General features: G+C 46.2%; 2 protein-coding genes across 13 annotated transcripts in view; both read left to right on the top strand.

Moving 5' to 3' along the window:
• Window positions 1-16369, top strand: part of MIGA1 (mitoguardin 1) — a 41339-nt gene extending 24970 nt beyond the window's left edge. Inside the window, exons 9-16 of the mRNA XM_040406784.1 lie at window positions 859-977; window positions 1068-1140; window positions 2726-2812; window positions 3243-3341; window positions 5034-5168; window positions 10767-10820; window positions 13734-13850; window positions 14975-16369. Of these exons, the coding sequence (XP_040262718.1) occupies window positions 859-977; window positions 1068-1140; window positions 2726-2812; window positions 3243-3341; window positions 5034-5168; window positions 10767-10820; window positions 13734-13850; window positions 14975-15190 (900 nt within the window). The 3' untranslated portion in view covers window positions 15191-16369. The remainder of the gene's footprint in view (window positions 1-858; window positions 978-1067; window positions 1141-2725; window positions 2813-3242; window positions 3342-5033; window positions 5169-10766; window positions 10821-13733; window positions 13851-14974) is intronic.
• An 8533-nt stretch (window positions 16370-24902) lies between these two features.
• Window positions 24903-26880, top strand: part of NEXN (nexilin F-actin binding protein) — a 40631-nt gene continuing 38653 nt past the window's right edge. For 3 of the 12 annotated variants that reach the window (XM_040406770.1, XM_040406777.1, XM_040406766.1), the window contains exon 1: window positions 24903-25233. The gene's annotated coding sequence lies outside the window, so the exon portion shown is untranslated. The remainder of the gene's footprint in view (window positions 25234-26880) is intronic. The other 9 variants (XM_040406767.1, XM_040406765.1, XM_040406772.1 and 6 more) reach the window with 6 other exon arrangements.

Below are 26880 nucleotides of genomic sequence, written 5' to 3'. Positions count from 1 at the left end.
ATTACATAAATCATAAGTGCATGAGAATACGGTCAGTATATACATTAGAGCTATTTCCGCTCCTAGGACAGACCATGGGATGTATAGGTCAGCCAGCCACTGGTAAAATAAAAATCACAAAAAACAATGCACTAACAAAATAGATGCAAGCATTATATATGGACTAAGCCCTCACTCTGATATGATAAAATCTGAGACTCTCCGCTAATATATTTTGATCAAAACACATCTGTGCCGGCCTACCAGCGCCAAGGTGGTCTCAGTCAGCCTAAACCTATGCCGTTGGGCATCTAACCCTGCACATACAGTGTGCTGCTCGTTGTTGCCACTGGGACTCCTCCTCCTATATGGGGCTTTGCCTCTGGTCTTCTCACGTATCCTATCCATTAGGTTGTGTTCAGACGTTAGCACGTTTGCAGCTCTGATTCTACGCCGCAAATCTGAAGAAATTCGCAGTACAGTAAAAGCAGGTGGGGATTTCAAGACCCCATTCACATGAAGGGGAAAAATTTGCAAAGAAATCAGATCAAGCTGTGGATTTTCAGATCTAGAATGAGCTCATTCTTGTGCAGAAAAACAGGACCAGGCGAGGTGACCATGCAGGAACCTGGCCTTGTCCATCAAGAAAGAGAGGGAGGGGCTGGCATAGGAAGAAGTAGGGGCAAGAGTGCACAGAGTGGTTTGGGTCCGCCCTCAGTGCACTTAACAGCTCATTTGCATATGAATAAAAAACACTTTTAAGTCAAAGGTATCATTAAATTCAGCTGAGCCAGCCCCACACGGCATAGGGCCTGGTTCATCAGTGACTTCCTATTATCTCCCTCTACTAATATAAAATACATGTTGTGTTTCTGGCAGCTGGCGGAGCACAGAGAGATGAGGGCGAGCAGCGGCCTGCAGTCCTTCTACCACTGTCCTCTGTATGAGGAAGCCATGCTACTAGCTGAGGAGGGGAGGATCTACTGCAGAGCACTGAGGTAAGTGACCGTAGACAGGTCCACAAGGCCACGGCTCTGCACACATCACGTGGTCGTGTTTGATCCGACTGATTTACGTTGATTACTTAGGACCGACTTGCTGGAGTGCGGAGGGGACAGCGATTTTCTCACCAAGCTCCACTGCGTCCGCCAGGCTTTTCAGGTAAACCTCTGTTCCGCTTTGACCTACACTAACCGGAGACGCTGGTCTAACTTTGTTTTGTGCATTGCACATTTGGGGGAGCAGCTGCCCCCCTTTTTGGACCGTGCACTCCCGTCCACCTGTCCAGGGCTTAGTGTGATATAGCGGCTTTCTACATTAACCTGTAGGCCTGGAAGAGGCAAGTCTGTTATAGTGTTATAGTGCGCGTGGCAGTGTGCTGCTACTTGTAGTCCTTGTTTCAGGAGAAGACTGATCTGAAGGGAGGTAGTTACCTGTCTATAAAGTTATAGCAGCACAGAGTATTTCAGGAGAAGACTGATCTAATGGGTGGCAGTAACCTGTCCATGAGTTTATAGCAGCACAGAGTACTTTAGGATAAGACTGATCTGATGGGAGGCAGTAACCTGTCCATAAAGTTATAGCAGCACAGAGTATTTCAGGGGAAGACTGATCTAATGGATGGCAGTTACCCGTCCATGAATTTATAGCAGCACAGAGTATTTTAGGAGAAGACTGATCTAAGAGGGGGGGGGGGGGGCAGTAACCTGTCCATGAATTTATAGCAGCACAGAGTATTTCAGGCAAAGACTGATCTAATGGGGGAGGCAGTAACCTGTCCATAAAGTTATAGCAGCACAGAGTATTTCAGGGGAAGACTGATCTAATGGATGGCAGTTAGCTGTCCATGAATTTATAGCAGCACAGAGTATTTCAGGAGAAGACTGATCTAATGGGGGGGGGGGGGCAGTAACCTGCCCATGAATTTATAGCAGCACAGAGTATTTCAGGAATGTATTGTCCTAAAGTTTTAGAGAGGCAATAGCCTTTCCAAGCGCAAAGAATGAAAATTCAGCTTTTGCCTAGATGACCTATCCATTGCGGACCACCCAGTAGACTGGCAGTTCTGGCCACAGAGCACCAGCACTGGCAGGAGGATTTTTTGATTCGAGTATTGAGTCGTTTATTATTTTATCCCGTTTGCTTCCCTTGGGCAAATTTTGCCTGATCCTAGAACCCCTTTAAATTAAAGGGATTGTCTAAGTTTAGTAAAAACATGGCTGCCTTCTTCCACAACAGCACCACATCTGTCCACAGGTTGCGTGCGGTATTGCAGCTGTGCCCTGTTGACTGCAACGAAGCCTATCTGCAATATCCCATACATCCCATGGACAGGGGCAGTGCAGTTTTTGGAAGAAAGCCGGCGTTTTTTTTTTTCTAAGCCTAGATACCTCTTTGAAGGGGTTGTCCCACCATAAGAACTTACTAATCGCATGCGTTAGATTCACCCTGGGGACTTTGGGACGATGTTCTTGTGATTGGTGGTGGTCCCAGCAGCCGGACCTCCACTTGTCACCTGTCATCTGGATAGGTGATAACATATGATACTGTGCTGCTGGGACAACCCCTCCATAGGGCCGAGTTCATGTAAGTACAAGACGCTGTGATCTGCGATCTATCCCTGCTCCAGAATGTTTGCTATTTAATTACCGGTGATATTATCACCCGAACTTGTGTGATTTATTGCATTGGGTCACGGTGGATCCCTGCCCGTCTGATACGGCTGCTGTGCCATTTCCTTTTGCAGATGATACTTTCTAAAGTCGAAAACAGGGAATTTTTTATGGATGTTGGAAGAAAGATCTTATCGTCATTGATAATCAAGGCTAATAAGGTAAGTTCTCATTCCCACTGCAACTTTTATAGTGAACTCCACCATTCTGTTTTTTGTAAATAGATCTTTGTGGCGGCCAGAGATGACTTTTTCTGGTACAGAGCATGAAATTTCCAACAGTGCAGTGTTAAATAATACAATTCTGGTTGATTGCAGCCACCACTAGGGGGAGCTTGGAAGCTTTCTGCATACAGCTCATAGTACAGTTTGCGATAATATACTAAGCTTCATCTAGTTGTGGCTGTAAGGAACTAGAAATGTGTTGGTTCTGTGCCTCAAAAAATTGGGGGAAATAATATGAACGGAATTTTGGACATTTTGTGGGAAGGTAGACATTTGCTTTAGCCTGGAGGCAGCCATTTTGGGAGGTTTTAAGCTGGTTTCATCACTGCGATTTGCAGATCACATCATTGTAATTTGTCATTTGTAGAATCCTTGGAAGTTTGAAGCCGCTTATGACGAGATGATGGGATTTCTGAACAGTCCGGACTCCTGGTCCACCATGGAAAATGAGCTGTTTGGACGAGGGGTAAGCCCTGGATTTGTAAACAGAAAGTCATATTACTCATCAGTGATATAGGCAGGGCTATGACCACTTCAGTTGTACTAGCCATAGGGGTGAGGCTATGACAAACTGAATGATGCTAGCTATAGAGGCGGGTTGAGGCAGCTTTAATGATGCTAGCCATGGAGGCGGGTTGAGGCAGCTTTTAATGATGCTAGCCATGGAGGCGGGTTGAGGCAGCTTTAATGATGCTAGCCATGGAGGCGGGTTGAGGCAGCTTTTAATGATGCTAGCCATGGAGGCGGGTTGAGGCAGCTTTAATGATGCTAGCCATGGAGGCGGGTTGAGGCAGCTTTAATGATGCTAGCCATGGAGGCGGGTTGAGGCATCTTTAATGATGCTAGCCATGGAGGCGGGTTGAGGCATCTTTAATGATGCTAGCCATGGAGGCGGGTTGAGGCAGCTTTAATGATGCTAGCCATGGAGGCGGGTTGAGGCAGCTTTAATGATGCTAGCCATGGAGGCGGGTTGAGGCATCTTTAATGATGCTAGCCATGGAGGCGGGTTGAGGCATCTTTAATGATGCTAGCCATGGAGGCGGGTTGAGGCGGCTTTAATGATGCTAGCCATGGAGGCGGGTTGAGGCGGCTTTAATGATGCTAGCCATGGAGGCGGGTTGAGGCAGCTTTAATGATGCTACCCATGGAGGCGGGTTGAGGCAGCTTTAATGATGCTAGCCACGGAGGCGGGTTGAGGCAGCTTTAATGATGCTAGCCATGGAGGCGGGTTGAGGCATCTTTAATGATGCTAGCCATGGAGGCGGGTTGAGGCGGCTTTAATGATGCTAGCCATGGAGGCGGGTTGAGGCAGCTTTAATGATGCTAGCCATGGAGGCGGGTTGAGGCAGCTTTAATGATGCTACCCATGGAGGCGGGTTGAGGCAGCTTTAATGATGCTAGCCACGGAGGCGGGTTGAGGCATCTTTAATGATGCTAGTCATGGAGGCGGGTTGAGGCAGCTTTAATGATGCTAGCCATGGAGGCGGGTTGAGGCATCTTTAATGATGCTAGTCATGGAGGTGGGTTGAGGCAGCTTTAATGATGCTAGCCATAGGGGCAAGGTAATGACAACCTGGATGATGCTGGCCATAGAGGTGGGGTTATGACAATTTTAATTAGGTTTACCAAAGGGGAGGGGTTATGACAACCACAGTGATCATACTAGCTGTAGGTGCAGGGTTATGACAAGCTCAGAGAGCCTCCAATGCCAGCCATTTAACCCTTTGTTCATTTGGGGACATGGATGCAATATGGGGCATTCTGTAAATGCTTCTACTGATCCAATATATGAATAGTTTCCAACTGACCCAAATTTGCAGGGACTGTCCTGGGCCGCAAATGGGCGGGGGTTAACATAAGCCCCACCCATACACGGGCAGTCTCAATCAGGTTTGGGCATTTCCAGGAGTGGGGCTTAAATAACCCCAAAGTTGCCTACTAAAATGTTGGTAAGTATAAATACAGAGAATACAACATGTCCTGGATTGGCATGTATTCCACATTGTCAGACAGCACAGGGATCTCCTGTGTAGTCTACAGCATTTGAATTGACAAGATTCTGGATTATCAGTGTAGGACGATGGTCCTCCAGACTAGTAGGTCACTTACTGCACGTTTACATTCAAGAACAGATCGGTTGACATTGTCCACCACGCAGGTAAAGAACATGAATTTTTACGACGTCTTCTTGGACTTCGTGGTGATGGACTCTTTAGAAGATTTGGAAAATCCGCCGTTGTCCATCCAGAACGTTGTAAAGAACCGCTGGTTAAACTCCTCCTTCAAAGAAACAGTAAGTCGCCTCTATTTTTAGGAAGCATTAAAGCTGTGGAGATAATTACTGATAGGGACCTTGTCGGCCCAAGTATGGAGGTGGCTGCAGATGGAGAGCTGACATGTCTGGGATATTGCTGTGGCAGGGAGCTGTCAGCACCAAGTCTGACCTAGTGCAGAGCAGCCCTGTAAACGCCGGCTGATAGCGGCAACCCCCCACCCCCACTTCTGTGGGACCAGTCGGCATGCTGAGACTTGTAGTTCCTGAAAAGGTGGCTGCCCCATAAATGCCCAGCGCAAGAGGATTGGTCCTATTGTTCATCAGTGGGGCTAATCCTCAGCAGTGTGTTACTTAAAGGGGTTCTCCGGGCGACAGAGATTGGTGACCTATCCTCTGGATACGTCGTCCATGTCAGATCGGTGGGGGTCCAACAACTGACACCTCCACCGATCAGCTGTTTCGGGCTGCCGCAGCACCTGGGGCTGTGCTGTGTATGGAGCTAGGAGAAGTTAGCTACTTCCTGTCTGACAGAACTGGCCTTGTTGCCACAGTAACCAGTTCAAAAATTGAAAACGGAGTTCTTAATGGTTGCTAGGCTGGATTTTCTGTTGGACTATGTTCACATATATCACTTTTGCAGTCATCTTTTTTGTTTTCACCGAAGCTCGTTCCTCTCTTCAGCTTGGGGAGGTGTCTGCATCACATTTTACCGCCAAACACAAAAAATGACCACATAAAAAAGGATACAGGATGAAGAGACTAGAGCCCAGGGGCATGCAAAACGTAGACAGTTTTGATAAATGAGGCCCAGTGATGAGGGGGTTAATACTAAAACTAATATTGAAGCAGGCTGATTGCAGCCAATCACAGCGCAGCTTTCATTTTCCCAGAGCCATTTAAGAAATCAAAGCTGCGTTCTGGTTGGTTGCTATGGGTAACAAGGCCTATTTTACTGTTAGTAGTAATCATTGGGGCCCAGGTGTATATTACAAAGCTGCAGGACTTTTCTTGCTTAGTGGATAAGCATTATTTACTAAGAACCAGAAAAGCCTTGTTCACTGGGCTGTTTAAAAAAAAAAAAAAAAAGTCCATGAAATTACTTAAAGGGGTATTCCAGTTAATTGCAATTAAAGGCAATGAATATGGAATATAAAGAATCGTATACTCACCTTGCTGATCACCCACTGCTGTCGTTCTGATGGTGCCCAGGTCCTCGCTGAGCCCCACTTTCTACTCCTGATCCCGACATGCCAGGAAATGCCAATCATTGCAGTGATCGGCAGAGCAGCATTCCCAGCCATTTCCTGCCTTGTCAAGTAGCAGGAAGTGGGGCGGCGCAGCGGGGACCCCGGCACCATCTGAACGACAGTGGCTGGGGATCAGTGAGGTGAGTATACGTTTTTTCCTCTCTTTTTATTTTTTTAATTGGCAGGCCTCTGAGCATTGTTTTAACAGCACTGTTATACCCCTTTAATACACGTGTGTGTGTATAATATATAGCATAGCTGTCAGTAGTCCCAATTTTCGTAAGGCAGTCCTGTTTAAAAGGAATGTGTCACTAAAAATGTATTCTACCACTTAAAACCAGATAGCAACACAAATCCCTTTTTATAATCTGTTTTTATTTTCGGATTGCAGATTTTTTTTAATTCAATTTCATGAGCATGATTTTGGGGCGGCCATCTTGCCTGAGTTGTTCTTAACAGCATTTAGAGACTTGCTTTACGGCAGCCACATGGGCCATAGACACAATGGACAGGAGGGCACCTCGCTGACTTCTGTGGGAGAGTTTTCTAGGCATGCTCTCTGACCTGTGCAAAAGTCAGGAGCTGTGATATCAACTATTGAGAATGGTGGATCCTTTATTATCTATTTATATAGGTGATATGTGCCATTGTAATCCTGACTGTAATGATAAGCAGATAACTGCAGTGAAGTGCTCTGTATAGACCAAAAAGTTGCACCTATTATCAAGCTTAGTGGGCCAGTGGGAAAGTGCACGATTTTAGGGTTTTCATTTGAATATAGATAGGGATGAGTGAATCGACTTCGGATGCTTTATCCGAAGTCGATTCGCATAAAACTTTGTTTTAATACTGTATGGAGCGGGAGCTCCATAAAGTATTAGAATGTATTGGTTCTAATAAGCCAAAGTTATTACTTTGCGAAGTCTCACGAGACTTCATATAATAACTTCAGGAATTAATTTTTACTGTAAAAAACCTTGACACAGAACTCTGGTTCGCTTCCAAGGTAAACTGTACTGAAGATAATTTTTTTACCAGTGACTGTATTTGTGCGTTATCCCCTCGCTTCTGATCCTCAGCTGTGTCATGGGACCAACACCCTGATCTCCAACTGACACATGGCAGGAAGCCAGTTACTTCTCTATTCATTCCTATGGGACTGACATTGAATACATAGAGAAACTGGCTTCCCGTCCACACATAGGGCGCTGTGTTATTTGGGAAGTCAGAGTGTTGGTCACATGACACAGCTGAGGATCAGAAGCGAGGGGATAACTCGCAAATACAGTTACTGGTAAGAAAATTACCTTCACTACAGTTTACATCATGTACCTTTCTAACAGGTCAGAGAATAAAAATTTGTGAGTTATCCCCTCCCTTCTGATCCTCAGCTCTGCCATGTGACCAGAACTCTGATCTCCATATGAGACAGGGCAGGAAGTCAGTTACTTCTCTATTCATTGCTATGAGACTGAGGAGCAGAAGGGAGGGGATAACTCACAAATACAGTCACTGGTAAGAAGATTACCCTCATTACAGTTTACATCATGTACCTGTAATTTTTGGTGGAGGGCTTCTTTAAGAAGCAATTATAATTGTCACCTATACTTCTCCAGGAGGAGGGAGCGTTGAGTGGACCGGGAGCAGAGGCAGTGTATAGAAACCGTATCTGCCCTCTCTATCCTTACATTATTGATTCAAGTCCATATTTGGGCAAATTACTGAGTCTGACTATGAGCTATTTCATGTTTGGCATCAGAAACTTTTAAGAAAAAAAAATGTGTATCATATGGCTTTGTCCACATTCCTCTATTTTCCATTGGAATGATCTTCTCGCTCCTAATGCGCTCAGTTTGGCACGAGGCTCCGCACATCAGAAGCTGAAGAAAGCAAAACATACAAGCGGAGAGAAGCACATGAGACGCGCCTGCCCCGGAGCCAGACTGGTGGCTTCAATTACCCGGGCGCTACAATGGCTGTTCGTTCCTGACTTTACATCTGGTTTCACTTCAAGTGACCCCCCGGTAGCCTTCCTATTATTTTAGGGAGTTGCATTGTGAGCAGTTGCTTATTATAATGTTGTTATTATTGGAGTTTCTCCCAATAACATCTGCAGGGAAGGCAATTTTTGGACAGACTGTTTTCTTTGATTGCAGCGGTCACAGAAGCTGGCGCGTTTGCCAGTGGGCATTGTGACAATCTCTGTCAGCAGCAGTGTGGCCAGAGAATTCTCCGACCCCTACGAAGATGTGTGATGAAATCTGGAAACATTTGTTGCCCTGTGATTTCTGTATACTCCCCTGTGCTGAAGCATTGGCCCCATGTCCAAGCCCTGAGGGGGTGTCAGGTCTCATCATGGAAGATGATAGACATAGATAGACAGATACAAGTCAGGTCTCATAGATAGATATGAGATAGATAGATATGACATAGATATGAGATGGATAGATAGATAGTCAGGTCCATAAATATTGGGACATCAACACAATTCTAGCATTTTTGGCTCTATACACCACCACAATGGATTTGAAATGAAACTAACAAGATGTGCTTTACCTGCAGACTGTCAGCTTTACTTTGAGGGTATTTACATCCAAATCAGGTGAACGGTGCAGGAATTACAGCAGTTTGCATATGTGCCTCCTACTTGTTGAGGGACCAAAAGTAATGGGACAGAATAATAATCATAAATCAAACTTTCACTTTTTAATACTTGGTTGCAAATCCTTTGCAGTCAATTACAGCCTGAAGTCTTGAACGCATAGACATCACCAGACGCTGGGTTTCATCCCTGGTGATGCTCTGCCAGGCCTCTACTGCAACTGTCTTCAGTTCCTGCTTGTTCTTGGGGCATTTTCCCTTCAGTTTTGTCTTCAGCAAGTGAAATGCATGCTCAATCGGATTCAGGTCCGGTGATTGACTTGGCCATTGCAGAACATTCCACTTCTTTCCCTTAAAAAACTCTTTGGTTGCTTTTGCAGTATGCTTTGGGTCATTGTCCATCTGCACTGTGAAGAGCCGTCCAATGAGTTCTGAAGCATTTGGCTGAATATGAGCAGATAATATTGCCCGAAACACTTCAGAATTCATCCTGCTGCTTTTGTCAGCAGTCACATCATCAATAAATACAAGAGAAGCAGTTCCATTGGCAGCCATACATGCCCACGCCATGACACTACCACCACCATGCTTCACTGATGAGGTGGTATGCTTAGGATCATGAGCAGCTCCTTTCCTTCTCCATACTCTTCTCTTCCCATCACTCTGTTACAAGTTGATCTTGGTCTCATCTGTCCATAGGATGTTGTTCCAGAACTGTGAAGGCTTTTTTAGATGTTGTTTGGCAAACTCTAATCTGGCCTTCCTGTTTTTGAGGCTCACCAATGGTTGACATCTTGTGGTGAACCCTCTGTATTCACTCTGGTGAAGTCTTCTCTTGATTGTGGACTTTGACACACATACACCTACCTCCTGGAGAGTGTTCTTGATCTGGCCAACTGTTTTGAAGGGTGTTTTCTTAACCAGAGAAAGAAAGAATTCTTCAGTCATCCACCACAGTTGTTTTCTGTGGTCTTCCGGGTCTTTTGGTGTTGCTGAGCTCACCGGTGGGTTCCTTCTTTTTAAGAATGTTCCAAGCAGTTGTTTTGGCCATGCCTAATGTTTTTGATATCTCTCTGATGGGTTTGTTGTGTTTTTTCAGCCTAATGATGGCTTGCTTCACTGATGGTGACAGCTCTTTGGATCTCATCTTGAGAGTTGACCGCAACAGACTCCAAATGCAAATAGCAGACTGGAAATGAGCTCTGGACCTTTTATCTGCTCATTGTAATTGGGATAATGAGGGAATAACACACACCTGGCCATGGAACAGCTGAGAAGCCAATTGTCCCATTACTTTTGGTCCCTTAACAAGTGGGAGGCACATATGCAAACTGTTGTAATTCCTGCACCGTTCACCTGATTTGGATGTAAATACCCTCAAATTAAAGCTGACAGTCTGCAGGTAAAGCACGTCTTGTTTCTTTCATTTCAAATCCATTGTGGTGGTGTATAGAGCCAAAAATGTTAGAATTGTGCCAATGTCCCAATATTTATGGACCTGACTGTATGAGATAGACAGATACAAAATATACAGATAGATACAATATAGACAGATAGATAGATATATACAAGGTAGATACAAGATAGATAGATATGAGATGGATAGATAGATATTCCTGTATGTATCTGCTCCCTTTATTCCACTGTATTGTACTGTAGACAGATCGGTCTTGTTTCTTCTTGGGTGTTTTTATGTTTGTGATTTAATTAAGGGTCTCTATATTTAGGACTATTGTTTTCTCAGTTGTGTTGCTCTTCTTGTCCCCAGGCTGTCACCTCCAGCTGTTGGTCGGTGCTCAAGCAGAAGAAACAACAGATGAAGGTAAGCAGCGGGGCTCTGGAACATTTGTGGTTCTTCTACAATTATGAGACTGACCACTGAACCTAATGGGATCATTCAGTGGACCCTAAACACTGGGGCATCTATTAGCATCTTAGGAAACGCCATCAATATTAGATTGTCGGGGGTCTGAGTCCTGGAACCCCTGCTCATCAGCTGCCTGCAGGTGCCCCAGCATGGGACCAGCTTTGTTGTTTACAGGCACGGCGCCATACATTTTGTAGTGGCTGTGCCTGGTAGTGCAGCTCACGTCTGTTCACTTAAATGGGGCGGGGGTTTTAGCAGTAGACACAGCTGCTACTATATGTGCAAAGCTGTGTCTGGTTAAAGAAATAATAGAGACATGGGGCTCATTCACTGTTTATTACCTCCATTTACTATTGAATCCACAATGCAGTGACAGACCCCAAAATGTGCGACAAACCCCATTGATTTACATTGGGTTCCATCGGTTCCGTCCTGGTGTCCATCGTTTTACAAGAAAAAAAATATCACTCCATTTTTTTCATCAGATGCACTGAAATCTGCTAGAGAGGCTCTGTTAGATGTGAACATAGCCTTAGCTAAACAGCAGAGATGACAGGGGTTAGACCCCCACCAATCTGATTTTGATTGCCTATCCCAGGTAGAGGCCATCAATATTATAGTCCCAGAATATCCCTTTAATGTCTACTAAGATTGAGCAAAGTGATTCTGAACAAACCTGATTCGTACTGAATTTTCCTAAAACGTAAGATTCTAATGAACCAGAATATTTTGTAATTCATTTCGGGTGAATTAAAGGGGGGGGGGGGCGACGACTAGTATACTACTTTGATTCCTCTCTGCAATATATGAACGTTGTCTGGGGGGCACTCTTTCTCATTATGTAGAGCGCCTAGTATGTGTATGGAGTATTGTATGCCAGACAGTGCCCATCTGGGTTTCTGGGAGATATATTCTGGCATCAGACAGGCTTAGGAAAGATGTGCTAATTGTCATATATTTTCCCCAGAACCCAGGAGGAGAGTTGCCTAGTCTACAATACATATATTAACTGGTCTCCATAATAGAAATAGTACCCACCCAAAAGTCCCCCCAAGGCCTCTCAACTAGAAAAGCTGATTCTATGTGCTATGCTCTGATAAAGGGTTTTAGTCCTGAAAGAGCTAGTTGCAGATGTGAGACTAGCTTAGCTATTTTCCTGGTTTTGTTACATAAGTATGTTAAAAAGGCTGCGCAATGACTGGAAGCCTATGCTGACGTTGTGAAACACTCAGCTTTTTATTCGTGCTCTCGCTTTCTCTTTCTCTCTCTCCACCAATTTTCCGTGCAACTTTGGTTCAGGGAGAACTGATTTGGGTCCGAAATGAATTTTTCTAAAAATTAGGCGACCCAGAATCTTAAAAGGTTCGCTCCTCTCTAATGTGTACTGACATTAGTAATGACTGTTATAGTAGATCATTAAAAAATTTGGGGGACAGGAAAGAACTTGAAATAGTTTTCTACTGCATACAGCCGGCCACCATCCTCGGTGGCATCACTGTTGTTGTCAGCTGTCACCTGACGTCCACCTGTTGTGTCTCGGTCAGCGGACTGTTATTTAAAGGGACAGTCAATGTATAGTTTGTCTGCTGTCCATTTGCTCAGGAGTAAAAGTGGTTTTCCTGTATTATGTTGCCAGTAATCCTCTAGATTGTGGCAAAACCATAAGATAAATTTCACAGTGAATTTCATAGGGTGTAATCCATGGTGAATCTCCAGCAGAATGCACGGCAAATTCTGCTGTAACACAGCAGCAGAAACAGCACAGTTTTGTGGCCAGATCCACAAATTCCAATATGCCACCTAAAGGGTATATTGACAGACACAGTCATATGGAGGTTTTTGACACAATTTTCACAAACTTGCTGCAAAAGCCAGTGTTGCCGCCAAAACTATGATGTGACAGTGATGTGTGAATACGCCCTAAAGCATAATTCCAGCAAGAGTTTACGGATGAAGAAGTTAAGTAAGTTAGCAGTTACTTTCCTTTGCCAGTTCTGTAATGCTTTGAGTTATTTCATGTTGTTTTGCTCCCTTTTGTTTTCAAAATGTTGCTGGTTGCCCTTGGAAACAGACAGCAGTTAAGCTCCTGTTGTCAGACATGTGACCTAACTGTGATTTTTAGCTCCCACAATGCACTGCTCTCTGTCAGCAGAAAAACTGCAGAATTTTGAACTCTGCTTTAGAAAACCTCCAGTAATTCATAATTAATGCAAGAAATACAAGGACTTTACCCAAGACTTTGAGGAACTGGAGAAGGAGGACTCAGACCTGTTCTGAAATTCTGCATCAGTGTAGATAGCAGTTGTCTCCCTTGTACTATGTAGAATTGTGGTAACTGGAGAACCTCGAAGAACACTCCGATCTTGCCGTGAATAAGAGGCAGCTGAAAAGGATTTTATGTCCCCAGACTCCTGCCAAAGGAGGCAGTAAAAAGAGCCACAAATTACACCTGACTAGTCCTTTAAGGGTTTCCCATGGACTCTGTTTCCAGCGTGAGCTGCAATAATGACTTGGTGCAGATTTCTTGAAATCCATGCGAGGTTGAAGCTTGCCATCTCTGTGCTCTGGGCAGTATTAGTGCCCTTCCTGATCCTGCAGATTCCAACCACACTCGCCGCTCTGTGCGGGTTCTGGGCATTGCAGTTGTCCTAGGCCACTAGACATAGACAAGAAGATCACGGGGCAGGAGCGCCTCCAGTAACGGACACCAGAACAAAGTGACAGGTGCACCATCTGCCTCTAGGTGACTTTATTGTACTGATAGTTATGCACCTTCCTGCAACTTTTACCTTAAATTCTTTTTGAGCTATTTGTAGCACATTTTGCCAGTACTGCCTATAACTTTACTTTTGTTTTATTCACTTTTAGTCACCAGATGGATTTTTCGCTCATTTTTATGCCGTCTGTGAGCACATATGTCCAGTTTTGGCCTGGGGATTCCTCGCCCCTAAAAATGCACTACACGAGCTTTGCTGCTCTTATAAGGTAAGTAATACAAGTTTTCACGCAGCTGTAAATATAGCGGTGAGTTTTCCTATTTTCAGTATTATATCTATCTTCGGTAAAGCTGGGTGACATGACAACCTAAATATATATATATATATTTTTAATCTCACCCCACCCACAGTCTTACAAGAACTGTATTATGATGGATTTTTATCCCTTACCGGGTGAGCACTGCGCTCTATGGTCTAATTATGTTGCAGGCGCTTCCGGGATCACTCGCCGTACAATCCACATGATGATGCTAGCCCGGTTTCAACTCACAATTTGCGAGGGTACTGGGTTTGAAACTTGCACCTGCGCATTCAGGCAGCCCCGGGTGCTGCGAGCTGTCTGCTCCTAGAGGCTGCCTCACTGCGCAGGTGCAACCGGTGGACACTATGGGTGCAAACTGGGAAAGGATCACATGCCCAGTGTATGGCACGTAAACCCAAAAGTGCCCACAACAGAATTAGAGCAGGGACTCGCCCGGTAAAAAAAATCATCATAATGCCATTCTTGCTACTATGCGTGAGATGAGATTTAAAAAAAACAAAAAAAAACGATAACCCCTTTAAAAGGGTTTTCCAAGATTGTAATACTGATGACCTATCTTGGGGGTCTGACACCTGGGCCCCCCCAGCCTTCTCGCAGCTTACCAAGTACAGCGCCGTACATTGTATAGCGGCTGTGCTTGGTATCGCTCTCGGCCCCATTCACTTCTATGGGGTTGGGCTCTGTCTAGGCCACGTGACAGATGAAGGTGTCATCACTGGCCTAGAAAAAGATGCGAGAAGGCCGCTGCCTTCTCCAACAGCTGATCGAGTGTCGAACCCCCACCGATCAGATACTGATGACTTATCCTGAGGATAGGTCATCAGTATTACAATCTCGGAAAACCCCTTTAACTACTTTTACCAAGTTTGCCACCCAGTATTCTCCGACCCCCTGAATCAGTAAATTGGCCCATGTGTGCAGAGGTATACTCCTTGCTCATAACGGGGTAGGCCCGGTTCAGTACCCTAGGGAAACCGGGTTATGGCACCTGTAGAAGCTTGTTGGTAAACGTGTCATCTCAGAACGAGATATGGCTAACTGATTTTCTTGTTGGCCTCTCTTATACATAGGATCAAGTCCTGCACTTCCTTAAAGATATCTTTGACTTGGAGAAGGTTTGCTATTTCAGTGTGGAAAGTTTGTCAGAAGACATTTTGCAGAATATCTATCAGCGCACAGAGTCACTTGGGCTGTACGCGGGAGCAGACTGTGTGAAGGCCACTTGTGTCCAGGCTCATAGGTATCAGTCTGGTAAAACTGATCACCTGAATCTCATGCACTCGTGATGTCCTGACCTGGCGGCAGCCATTGTGTGAGCCGAGCTACAATCTGTGAAACAGAAGGCTTGGACATTCCTGAAGAATAAACACTTATTGTTAGTCTGGGCAGAATTCATTAAAGGGTTTTTTCAGGTTTGAGGATAGGCCATCGGTATCAGATCGGTGGGGTTCTGACTTACGGCATATGCCCACTGATCAGCAGTTTAAAGTGACTGCGGCGTTTATGTGAGCGCTGCTACCTCGTCATTGTTTACATGAGGTCTACTTAGTAGAGGTGGTGCAGGGGATTGCACCTTCCATTACTCTGTGCCACTGCTACCAAATAGATGGCGTGAAGGTAGATATAATCAACGAAGAGACTGCAGCGCTCGTGGCTGATCAAGCAGAGAGTCGAAACCCCACCGATCTGATATCGATGGCCCGTCCTACTGAGACAGGAAAACCACTTTATAGTAATTTCTCAAACTGCCTGCCAAGCGATGTGTTCTTAGATGACTAGTGCGCGTTAAAGGGGTTCTACCCCCGTAATCTGAAGAAACGAGGTAATTTGTCTCATGTTTGAAAAGAGGAGGCGGTGCACATAGAAGGACGCTATCGATTATTCCGTATGGGTGGTACAGAAACGGCCCACCGTCTGCATGTCCCGTAGATTGTGATGAGAACATCTAAGGCATGTACACCAGCCTGTACCTTACACATAGGGGACATGGTACTCTCATTCTGAGGGACATCTCCTTGATATGCCATAACGTTTGTGGTGGAAAAACCCCTTTAAATCCCACTCTCCCTCAATGAGCAATATGGCCAAATCTACTCAAAATGTGTAGGCCATCTTCAGCACTTAGTTTTGTTTCTGTTTTTTACACCCATGCAATGTTTGCCACATTTTCTGTAAGCTTTTTGTGTTCCTAAGCTCCTGGACTGATTCTGAGTGCCAGTTTAACAGTTTTACCTTTTGGGGCTAGGTTTGCGCCCCTCGGCCTTTGTCTATTCCACGCAACCATCTACAATAAACTTTTCAGCTGACTCACTATGTCCAGGCGTCGAATGACTCTTAAGGCCCTTGTGCCACAGTTTAATAATGGAGTCTTTTGGGTCTCAGACTTGAACCAGACTTGGTTCATTTCTGGCCTATTCATTTTTGATGAGATCCAACATGCCTCACTGATCCGGCATCATCACCTCTTGGTACTAGGGCAGCGCCGGGACAAATTCTATCAACCTGACATTGTTAATGACCTGACACTTTGGTGGCCCCATTAGCTGGTTGTCAAAAAAATGTCTTTACAACCGTGAGAGTTATTATAATTTTGTCTTCTGAGGGTTTTCCAATAGGGACTGCAGTGCCTGTATGAGAAATCCCTCCCTGAAAAAAAAAATATAATGTTTTGTGACATACTTGATGGAATTTTGGAACTTGGTATTTGTCCTTTTTCTTACGTTCTTCTTCCACCTGTGTCACCCAACACAGAGGAGACAGCCATTTTTTTATGTTTTGTGCTTCCAAAATATATAGCCTGTCTCCTGGTGAATATTAGTCTAACCAATAAAAATGGCTGCATCCACTTTGTGAGGGCACCAGATGTTTTTCATCTTTTGTCATTACATCTGCTTTGTTATGTGGTGGCCTTGAATGTGGGGTGCTAACAGTACCCCTCGTAAACGTCGGTTAATTTGGTGCTCAGGGAGGTTGTCGCAGACAATAAGACCAAGACTTGCTGTTTACATCAAAGGTAAGCAGCCTGCAGCACTCCAGCTGTTTATGAGCTACAAGTCCCAGTATCCACTCTGCTTGGGTGTTGAAGTAGGCTGGAGAGCTGTCGGTGGCCTTGGCCTGGTTTACATGTTGTATATATCATGTAAATATGTATGTGTGTGGTTGATATAGTGTCACAGATTATTGCACTTTACAGCGCACGGCCTGGCAGGGAGGCCCGTCCTCTGTTTCTTATGAGTGTGGAACATTTAGCACTATTCTTATGTAAAGTAGAACATACAAGGAAGGGGTCGTTAGACATAAAAAAACAAAAAAAAAACTATACGTCTGTACAAGCTCCTTTGAACTAGAAAAAAATGGTGTCTGAATTCTGAATGGTGTGTAACTCTAAAGTCGGCCATACACTAGATAACTGTGAGCCAAATGCACGTTGCAAACATCCCCCCCAGACATCTGCAGAGAGTCGGGAGGCCCCCACAGACATGATGGTTGGGTTTGGACTTCATACATCTTAGGGTGGGTTTGCACTGGCGTTATGCCATTCCGTTATAGGTTCCGTTTATAACGGAATGGCCAGACAGAATGCAAAATGGAAGCCTTTAAGGGGCATTCCATTTTGCTCCGTCCTAATAGAAGTCTACGGGCACGCAGAACAGATCCGCCTGGTTTCCGTTCTGCAGGACGAAAAAAAAAAAAGCCCTGTCGACCTTAATTTGCCATCATCAAAGTTACTAGTCCTCAAAATGACTGTCTACAGAAAATAACAGTGGGGCAGATTTACTAATGCGGGGGTGCTGATGCTGGATGATAAATGTAGTGCATTTTTAGACTTTCTATTCTAAGTTTATACCACCTATTAAGTTTGCACCAAATTTTGACACATTATCACCTCTTTCAGCAGATTTGTACCGATGACACCGGCTGACCTGTTACATGTGTGCTTGGCTGCTGAGGGCATCTGTGTTGGTCCCATGTTCATATGTGTCTGCATTGCTGAGAAAAATGAAGTTTTGATATATGCAAATGAGCCTCTAGGAGCAATGGGGGCGTTACCATTACACCTAGAGGCTCTGCTCTGTCTGCAACTGCCGCGCCCTCTGCACTTTGATAGGACCAGGCAGTGAAAACGTGATCACACCTGTCCCTGTCAATCAAAGTGCAGAGGATGCGGCAGCTGCAGAGAAAACGGAGCTTCTAGGTGTAACGGTAACGCCCCCGTTGCTCCTAGAGGCAAATTTGCATATATCAAAACTTCATTTTTCTCAGCAATGCGGGCACATATGAACATGGGACCGACACGGATGCCTTCAGCTGCCAAGTGCACATGTAACAGGTCAGCCAGTGTCATAGGGACAAAACTGCTGACAGATGCCCTCTAAGCCACGCTCCACCCCCTTACCCACTAAGCCAGAGTCCTCGATGTACAAGGCTAAAAAAGCGTCTCCGTGTGGTTCAGGGTCATGTACGCCTGTTTTCATTAGTACACCCCGCCCAATGACTGACCTTAGTAATAGTAGCATCCAGTAAGAGGATATAATAGGGCATATAGACAGGGGTGCAGAGAAAAATAATGTATTCGAGGGGCACCAAATATGAAGACGCCCTTTAAGGAGACTGTTATCTTCCCGTTACCTGTGTGCGTCTTAGTGTGTCATTCACAGAGGACTGTTAGTTCAGTATATGGCGGATTTCAGTCCACATTGCACGTATCATGGCGGTCTGTCCCACATAGATGGGTAGACAGATCAGCATGGACATGGATACAGCATATCTATCAGGGTGGTCTACCTTGGGCAAAGGCGCCAAATTTAAAATACGTCCATGCGCTTCCCCTGTGCAGGGTGCGCGGCTGAGCGCATCATTATTACATGCACTATATTTATGTGACAATCAATACTGCAGTATATCTACTAGTGTGAATGGAGTCCTACTGTGGTCCTGCCTTGTGCTTCTGTTACTGAAGAGCAATGGATTCCTCCCGGTGTATACAGTGCACGTGTAGATATGTATAGACTGACGCATATGGTTTTGTGTATTTGATAGAATTTTTGCTGTAAAAGTCTATATTTATGATCTTTTTACTGTTCGTTGAGTTGCTTAGGATTTAGGGTACACTTTAGGAGAACGGCCATTGCCTTTGGATACCAGGGGGGTGAGCGCCAACAAGCCGCCCCTCCTTGACCATGGTATGTAGACAGAGGGCTAGGGCAGCAAACAAAATGTTTGCCCCTTGGAAGGAAAGCCTAGCCAAGGGTTTGGATAAAACTACATCCTAATTATACAGTGATACATCTACTCAAGGAAAGCTGGGTGACAGCCCCCTTGAGAGCTGTAACTGCAGCCCCCTACTGCACGCCTTCCCAGAAACAAATATAACTTAAAGGGCATCTGTCAGCAGTTTTGTCCCTATGACACTGGCCAGGGCCGGCCTTAGGTGTCCAGGCGCCCTGTGCGAGCTAACCTTGTGGCGCCCCCCCCCCCCCCCCCCCCAAAAAAAAAAAAAACACTGCTTGTTGCTGGCATCATGGCATAGGCTGGCTGACTATCCAACCAAGTAGTTACCAGCCCGCACACCCCAAAGGCCGGTGTAATGTTATACTTCCCTACTTCGTGAGATTTCCCTACCCTCGTCACTTCCAGTCGCACCGGACATGACGTGAGGAGGTGTGCAGCGCCGCGCAGGCGCACAACGACAGGTTAGGGAAGTTTCACAGCAGAGTGCGCATGCGCCAGGAGCCTCACCAGCGGTTAGGGAAGGGAAAAATTACGTACAGGCCAGTGCTTTTTCCCTACCCTAACCGCTGGTGAGGCTCCCAGCGCATGCGCAGTGTCGGCCGGTGTCCAGCTGAGAACATCCATCCGATCACTGCACCTGTGCACTGGCCCATAATTTTTCCCTACCCTAACCGCCGGCGAGGCTCCCAGCGCATGCGCACTCTGCTGTGAAATTTCCCTAACCCATCGTTGTGCGCAGTGCGCCCCCCCAATATAATAAACATTGGTGGCGCAGTGCGCCCCCCCAATATAATAAACATTGGTGGCGCAGTGCGCCCCCCCAACACCCCAGTATAATAAACATTGGTGGCGCAGTGCCCCCCCCCCCAATATAATAAACATTGGTGGCGCAGTGCCCCCCCCCAATATAATAAACATTGGTGGCGCAGTGCGCCCCCCCCAACACCCCAGTATAATAAACATTGGTGGCGCAGTGCGCCCCCCCCCAATATAATAAACATTGGTGGCGCAGTGCGCCCCCCCCCAATATAATAAACATTGGTGGCGCAGTGCGCCCCCCCTCAATATAATAAACATTGGTGGCGCAGTGCGCCCCCCCCAACACCCCAGTATAATAAACATTGGTGGCGCAGTGCGCCCCCCCAGTATAATAAACATTGGTGGCGCAGTGCGCCCCCCCAACACCCCAGTATAATAAACATTGGTGGCGCAGTGCGCCCCCACCCAATATAATAAACATTGGTGGCGCAGTGGGCAGTGCCAATGAGGGTTAAAAAATAATTAACTCACCTCCTCCAATTGATCGTCTTCTGTTCTTTCTTCATGACCTGTCAAAGGACCTGTGGTGACATCACTGGGCTCATCACATGATCCATCACCATGGTAATGGGTCATGTGATGAGCTCAGTGACGTCACCACAGGTCCTGAAGAAAACAGGAGACCGGCAGCTATGCGATCAACTGGAGGAGGTGAGTTAATTTTTTTTAATTATTTTTTAACCCTCACTGGCACTTCCCACTGTGCCACCAATGTTTCTTATACTGGGGTGTTGGGGGGGGGGGGGCCGCACTGTGCCACCGTTTCTTATACTGGGGTGTTGGGGGGGGGGGGGCCGCACTGTGCCACCGTTTCTTATACTGGGGTGTTGGGGGGGGGGCCGCACTGTGCCACCGTTTCTTATACTGGGGTGTTGGGGGGGCCGCACTGTGCCACCGTTTCTTATACTGGGGTGTTGGGGGGGGGGGGGGGGCCGCACTGTGCCACCAACGTTTCTTATACTGGGGGGGGGGGGGCGCACTGTGCCACCAACGTTTCTTATACAAATACAGGAGGCGGGTGCCGGAATCAAATAGCCGGCACCCGACCTTTGTGACAGGGAGCTGCGATCAGCGGCAGTTAACCCCTCAGGTACCGCACCTGAAGGGTTAACTCAACTGCAGCTGATCGCAGCTCCCTGTCACAGAGGTCGGGTGTCGGCTATTTGATTCCAGCACCCGCCTCCTGTATTTGTATTTCAGGTCAGTTTTTTTCATTGGTGGCGCAGTGGCCACAGCCCCTCCCCTCCTCCTCCTGCCTCTTCTTATTGGCAGCGGCGGGGGCAGCAGGCAGGTCAGACAGGGGAGGGGGAGATGGAGGGAGCGCCCCAAGGGAGAACACAAGTGCCGCCTCGCCTGCCGCAGATTACATTGCGAGCTGTCGGCCGCCCAGCGCCCCTGTTACTATGGCGCCCTGTGCGGCCGCACACCCCAAAGGCCGGCCCTGACACTGGCTGACCTGTTACATGTGCACTTGGCAGCTGAAGACATCTGTGTTGGTCCCATGTTCATATGTGTCCGCACTGCTGAGAAAAATGACGGTTTAATATATGCAAATGAGCCTCTAGGAGCAACGGGGGCGTTACCATTACACCTAGAGGCTCCGTTCTCTCTGCATCTGACGCCCCTTCTGCACTTTGATAGACAGGACCAGGTGTGATGATGTTTGATTGTATGGGGCTACGTCTCCTCTCACCGAGTCCTGGTTATGTGTGAATGACATTATATATCCCATTATACATCACATTTCTCTGCGTGAGGAGGTTTTCCGCCTATGATGAACATTGGCTGTGTAGTCAGCAACGGCAAAATCTTTACACTAAATCATTTTAAAAAGTAGTGAAAAAAAAGTGGTTGCTACCTGGAAACCATCAACAAGCTGCTTTTGACAGATCTCTTATTCTTTATGTATCTCTATGAAGTAGTTTGAGTGTGAATCGGAGTCCTGGTGTGAACTGGTCATGGCTGTGCAGTCAGCAAATGCTGAATCTTTATCATAAATTCTGGAAACCATCAACAAGCTGCGTTTGACAGATCTCTTATTCTTTAGGTGTCTCTGTTAAAGAGACTGCATCCAAAATGGGGTTCTGATGTGATTGGCCCTGCTGAATCTTTATGATAAATCCTCATAAATAAAATAAAGGGGGGTTGCTATTTGGAAACCATCAACAAGCTGCTTTTGACACCTCTATTATTCTTTATGTGTCTATGTTAAGTAGTCTGAGTGCAAATTAGAGTCCTGGTGTGAATGGGAAATGACCGTCCCCGCAGCCCTGATGATTACCACGTTCTGTGCTCCCTACTTATTAGGCATTTATGTTGTCATCGGGATTTAGAGCTGAGCCAATTTCCAGTTCTGAAATTCGTTCACGCTTCGCTTACTGGTAAAAGTTGAATTGCGTTATGGATTCCGTTACCACGGACATAACGCAATTCTATGACGGAATGCCTTTAGAGGCATTCGTTATTCCTTCCGTCATAATAGAAGTCTATGGGCTGAATAACGGAGCCGTCCCGTTTTCGTTATGCAGGAGAGGACTTCTATTATGACGGAATGAATATTCCGTTATACATTCCGTCATAGAATTGCGTTATGGTCCGTAGTAACGGAATCCATAACGCAATTCACCTTTTACCAGTAAAAGAAGCGTGAACGAATTTCAAAATATGAAATTCGCTCATCTCTAATCAGGATATTTGGCTTTTCATGCATTCATGCGTATTATGCATTTGCATATTAATAAGCCATTTGGTTAGAATACAAATAACTAGTGTTGAGCGAACTTCTGTTTTAAGTTCGGCGTCTAAAGTTCGGCTTCCGGTTAGCGGAGAATCCCGATATGGATTCCGAATTCGGTTGTGGTCCGTGGTAGCGGAATCAATAATTGGCCATTATTGATTCCGCTACCACGGACCACAACGGAATTCGGAATCCATATCGGGATTCTCCGCTAACCGGAAGCCGAACTTTAGACGCCGAACTTAAAACAGAAGTTCGCTCAACACTACAAATAACGCCATAAGATCTATTGGCAGCAGACGACCTACTTGTTGACAGTTTCCATTTAGCAGCAGATTTTTTTTTTTTCCTGCATTGTGCAATATAAATACAAAATGACATTGCAGAGATGCAGAATTGTATAACGTGCAGACGACAGAACCAGCGCTATTCAAAGCTGGAGCTTCACTTTATCGGATTTCGCATTTTGTTGACATTTCTTTCTTTTTACCAGATTTGCAGTTTTTCCACTGAATGTTTATATTAAATATATTTGCATCTATTTTCACATGTGTCTTGTAGAAGGTTTCTACCGATGTAAATCACAGACGAGGGGAAATGCTGTTGCTTTGGATATATATATATATATTCGTATGTTTTTGGATATTGAATAAAATCATGTTGTAAAGAGACGCCTGTAAGTGACTCTTATTTCTGATTGCTGGATTAAATTCACAGAAATGCATGTAGGGAGCGCCGGTCACTTACCTCGCGGTGCACGCCCCCCCTGGGAGGACCCTGACTAATATATTAGAACATTACATAAATAGCCTAATGGAAGGATAGGCCTTCAGGAATAAGCCCCCAATCCAACACATACGTGCCCCCCTCCCCAACCAAGCTATCTTTAGGGGGATCCCGAAATTAAATGAAACAATGGGATTTTAAATTCCCACTTTATGGAATTGCCAGTAAGGGCCCATGCACACGACCGCGTCTATTTTTCCGCAAAATACAGATGCGGTCTGTGTGCCACCGACATTTTTTTTTTCCAGACCCATTAACTTCAATGGGTTCATGGTCCACATTTTGAGGACGCATTCTATCTTTTTGCGGAACGGACACACGGATAATCCGCGTGCTTTCTGCATCCGTACGTTCCTCAATAAGATAGAACACGTCCTATACTAGCAAGATGCGGATGTAACGTGGACAGGATCCGTAATTTGCAGACTGCAAAATACAGATGCGATCTATGTGACGTCCACTTTTTGCGGACCCATTGATTTAAAGATAGAATACGTTGTGGGGGTTTCGCTCTGGTAGATAGGGTAAGCGGGCGCAGTTCAGAGGCAAAATACAAGTTCTTAACTCAAAACGTCAGTGTTTATTCACACGAGGCAATTGCACAAAACGGCGCGTAACTTTTCAGTCTTAGTGTTAATTCACACACAATAGAAAGTTCATATAACACAAGTCACCTTGCTGGCAGTTCTGCCTCCAGTAGTCCACAGCAGGCTATAGGGGGCCTGTTTCCCCAGCATGCGGCTCTCAGCCCTCCAGCACGGCACCAAGCCTCAGATCTCAAAAACAGAGACATCTCTGTTGAGCCCAGCTGCCTATTTAAGGACAGCCAGGTGCTGCCAAAACCCGGACCAGCACTTAAACTCCGGTCCGGTATTTGACCTCACCTGGCTGGAAACCAGCCCAGCTGCACATGCTGGGAGGAAAACACCTGCCTTGCCACAACCCTTCACTGTGTCACAACGTCCACGAAAAGCGGACCACGGACCCATTGACTTCTTCAATCCACATTTCGTGGATGTATTCTTTCTTCATCCGGATGTGGAAAGTACACAGATAATCTGTGTGTTTTCCGTATGTCTGTTCCGCAAATAGATAGAGCATGTCCTATACTTGAACGCAAGTCAATGGGTCCGGAAAAAAATGCAGATGCAACGCGGACGGTATCCGTATTTGAGGAACTGCACTTTGCGGGCTGTGCGCGGGGCTTTAAGCAATATGCCTACATTTCCTTCAAGGGTGGGGGTTAGAAGCCAGGGTCCATCAGAGCAGCTTCACCCAGGGGGTAATAATACCACCAAAAATCTCCGATAACAGTCCCAGCATCCTACCAAAGGGAAAAAAAAAGTTGCATATGAATAAACCCCTTCCAGCCCAGTTCTCATTCATAGCTGGGGAATGAAGTGTGGTTTCCCGGGGCAGGGGGTCGCACTGGGAACATTTGAGTGCTGAACAGCTGAGAGCTGCTTTTGGATTGTCTGGAATGTGGTAGATGACCTGACGGAGCAGGACTTTTATGGAAACTCACAGGCTGGGAGTAACAGCAGCCAAACTGCATCCAGTCTGATGAGAGGAGCAGAAGAGCTCAGACTGGACTAGAGTGTAGTGCGCATCGACTCTACACCACAGCCTGGGGGGCAGACATCGCAGGGTACCCGGCCTGGCACAGCAAGAGGACGGCTCCGCCAGGGATACTCCTTTTCCTCGTCTAGACCCTCAACGGGGGCGCTGACCACTGAGCCCTTCAACTGGAGAAAGGTAAGACCTCCATTGCATGAACGTAAGGCGTCTGTGAAAAACAGCTGGAGGACTACAAGTCCCAGCAGACAGGGGCTGTTTGATTACACTAGAACGTAGCTAAGCAAGGGTTCCTGCCGTTCTTGGAATATTCACCACCTGGAAATGATCTTCAGAATTTTTCTTGGCTTCCTTACGGTCATGTCGGGGTGTTCAGACTCCTCAGTGTCAGTTCTGCGCAGTTTCATACGATCTCCTGGCTGTAGTGCCCATGGCATTGTGTGGCAGGGCACCAGTTTGGCTGATGCACCTCTCTCCTCGGCACATGGACAGGCTCAATGACTCTTGCCCGGCTCTAGGTATCACACATGTACTAAGAGGAGAGGCACTAAGCTGGGTTACGTGGTACCATAGGTACTGTTAACGGGGGCACAAACTTTCTGTGAAAAAAATTCTGATAATTTTCATGCATTTGGGCACCTGAGGGGCGGTTAATGATCAGCACATTGTACCCACTGACTATAGTGATTGGCATACCTGTAATGCCAGCAGGCTGCCATTCACTGGGGCAAACCTATGGGACCAGCTGCGCCCCAGGCACAGATTTTGGACCCAGAAGTTGCCATTAGAGTCACAGCTCCTCCAGAACCCTAGAAACTCTGGCGTTACTGATTTCTGTCAGGAGATGGGTACGCGGGGGCCGGTCTTAGGGTGGGCAAAATAAACCCACCCAATATTGTTTAGTAGTGGATGATGGGAATATATGAGAACTGAAATGCAGTATTTTGTGGCCTTTTTGAGGGATTGCTATTTGGTGGTATTATATGGCTGTGTATAGCAGTATTGTCTTTGCACTATATGGCGGTGTTACATGAGCCAATATAATGAGAACATTTTGAAGTGCGACATTTCCTCCACAACCTGGTTCTCTGTGTAAGGAGGGATTTGAAGCTGAGGGTGCCATCAGGAGGGTGGGTGTTTCACTTGGGGGGGCCTAATCTTTTTTTTAAACGATTCCACGTGCAGCATATTGCTCGTCATTCGGTATCAAAATGAAGGTCACCAAGTTTGTGGTTATAAGTTAATTTCTCCCTTCGTGGGAACCTCCGGTTTGGTTTCATGCGGATGATATGGCGGTAATGTTCATGAGCCGGGTCGTTACATTCACAGGCATGATGCGGATAGCTGGTCACCCACACACATTGCGGATTACCTTGAGCAGGTATCGCCTAATGCAGCTCATACCGCACAATGTACATTTTTCCGTATATAGGAATCCGTTCTTTATCTCTAGAGTCTGCCAAGGGCAGTTAGTGCAGAGCATGTGTAATGTCACCGGGCCTAGGACATGAGCCCTTAGAACAGGTGACAGCTGCTGCTCCTGTCGCTTCCCCCCTCCCGAAAGTGGTGCAGTAAACTGAACCGTACATCTAGCGCCGTCACTTGCAGTCTGCACGTGAGGGGCGCAGGTCAACGCGCGGCTCCGTCGTAATTTGCTGCCCACTAGGAAGCATTGGCGAATGTCTCAGTCAGGACTGAGGATCATTTTTGGTGATTTGGCTCTGCCATTATATTCTACAAAATGGCAACCTGTAAAATCAGCACATAAAAGTGGAGGTAAAGACAGTGTGGGCCTACAGTAGCGCGTGGACCCCGTGGTTTGGATCA

Source organism: Bufo bufo, chromosome 9, assembly GCF_905171765.1.
Source record: "Bufo bufo chromosome 9, aBufBuf1.1, whole genome shotgun sequence".
Classification (NCBI taxonomy): domain Eukaryota; kingdom Metazoa; phylum Chordata; class Amphibia; order Anura; family Bufonidae; genus Bufo; species Bufo bufo.
Note: the sequence above shows the minus strand (reverse complement) of the source record. Positions and strands in the feature narration are given on the sequence as shown.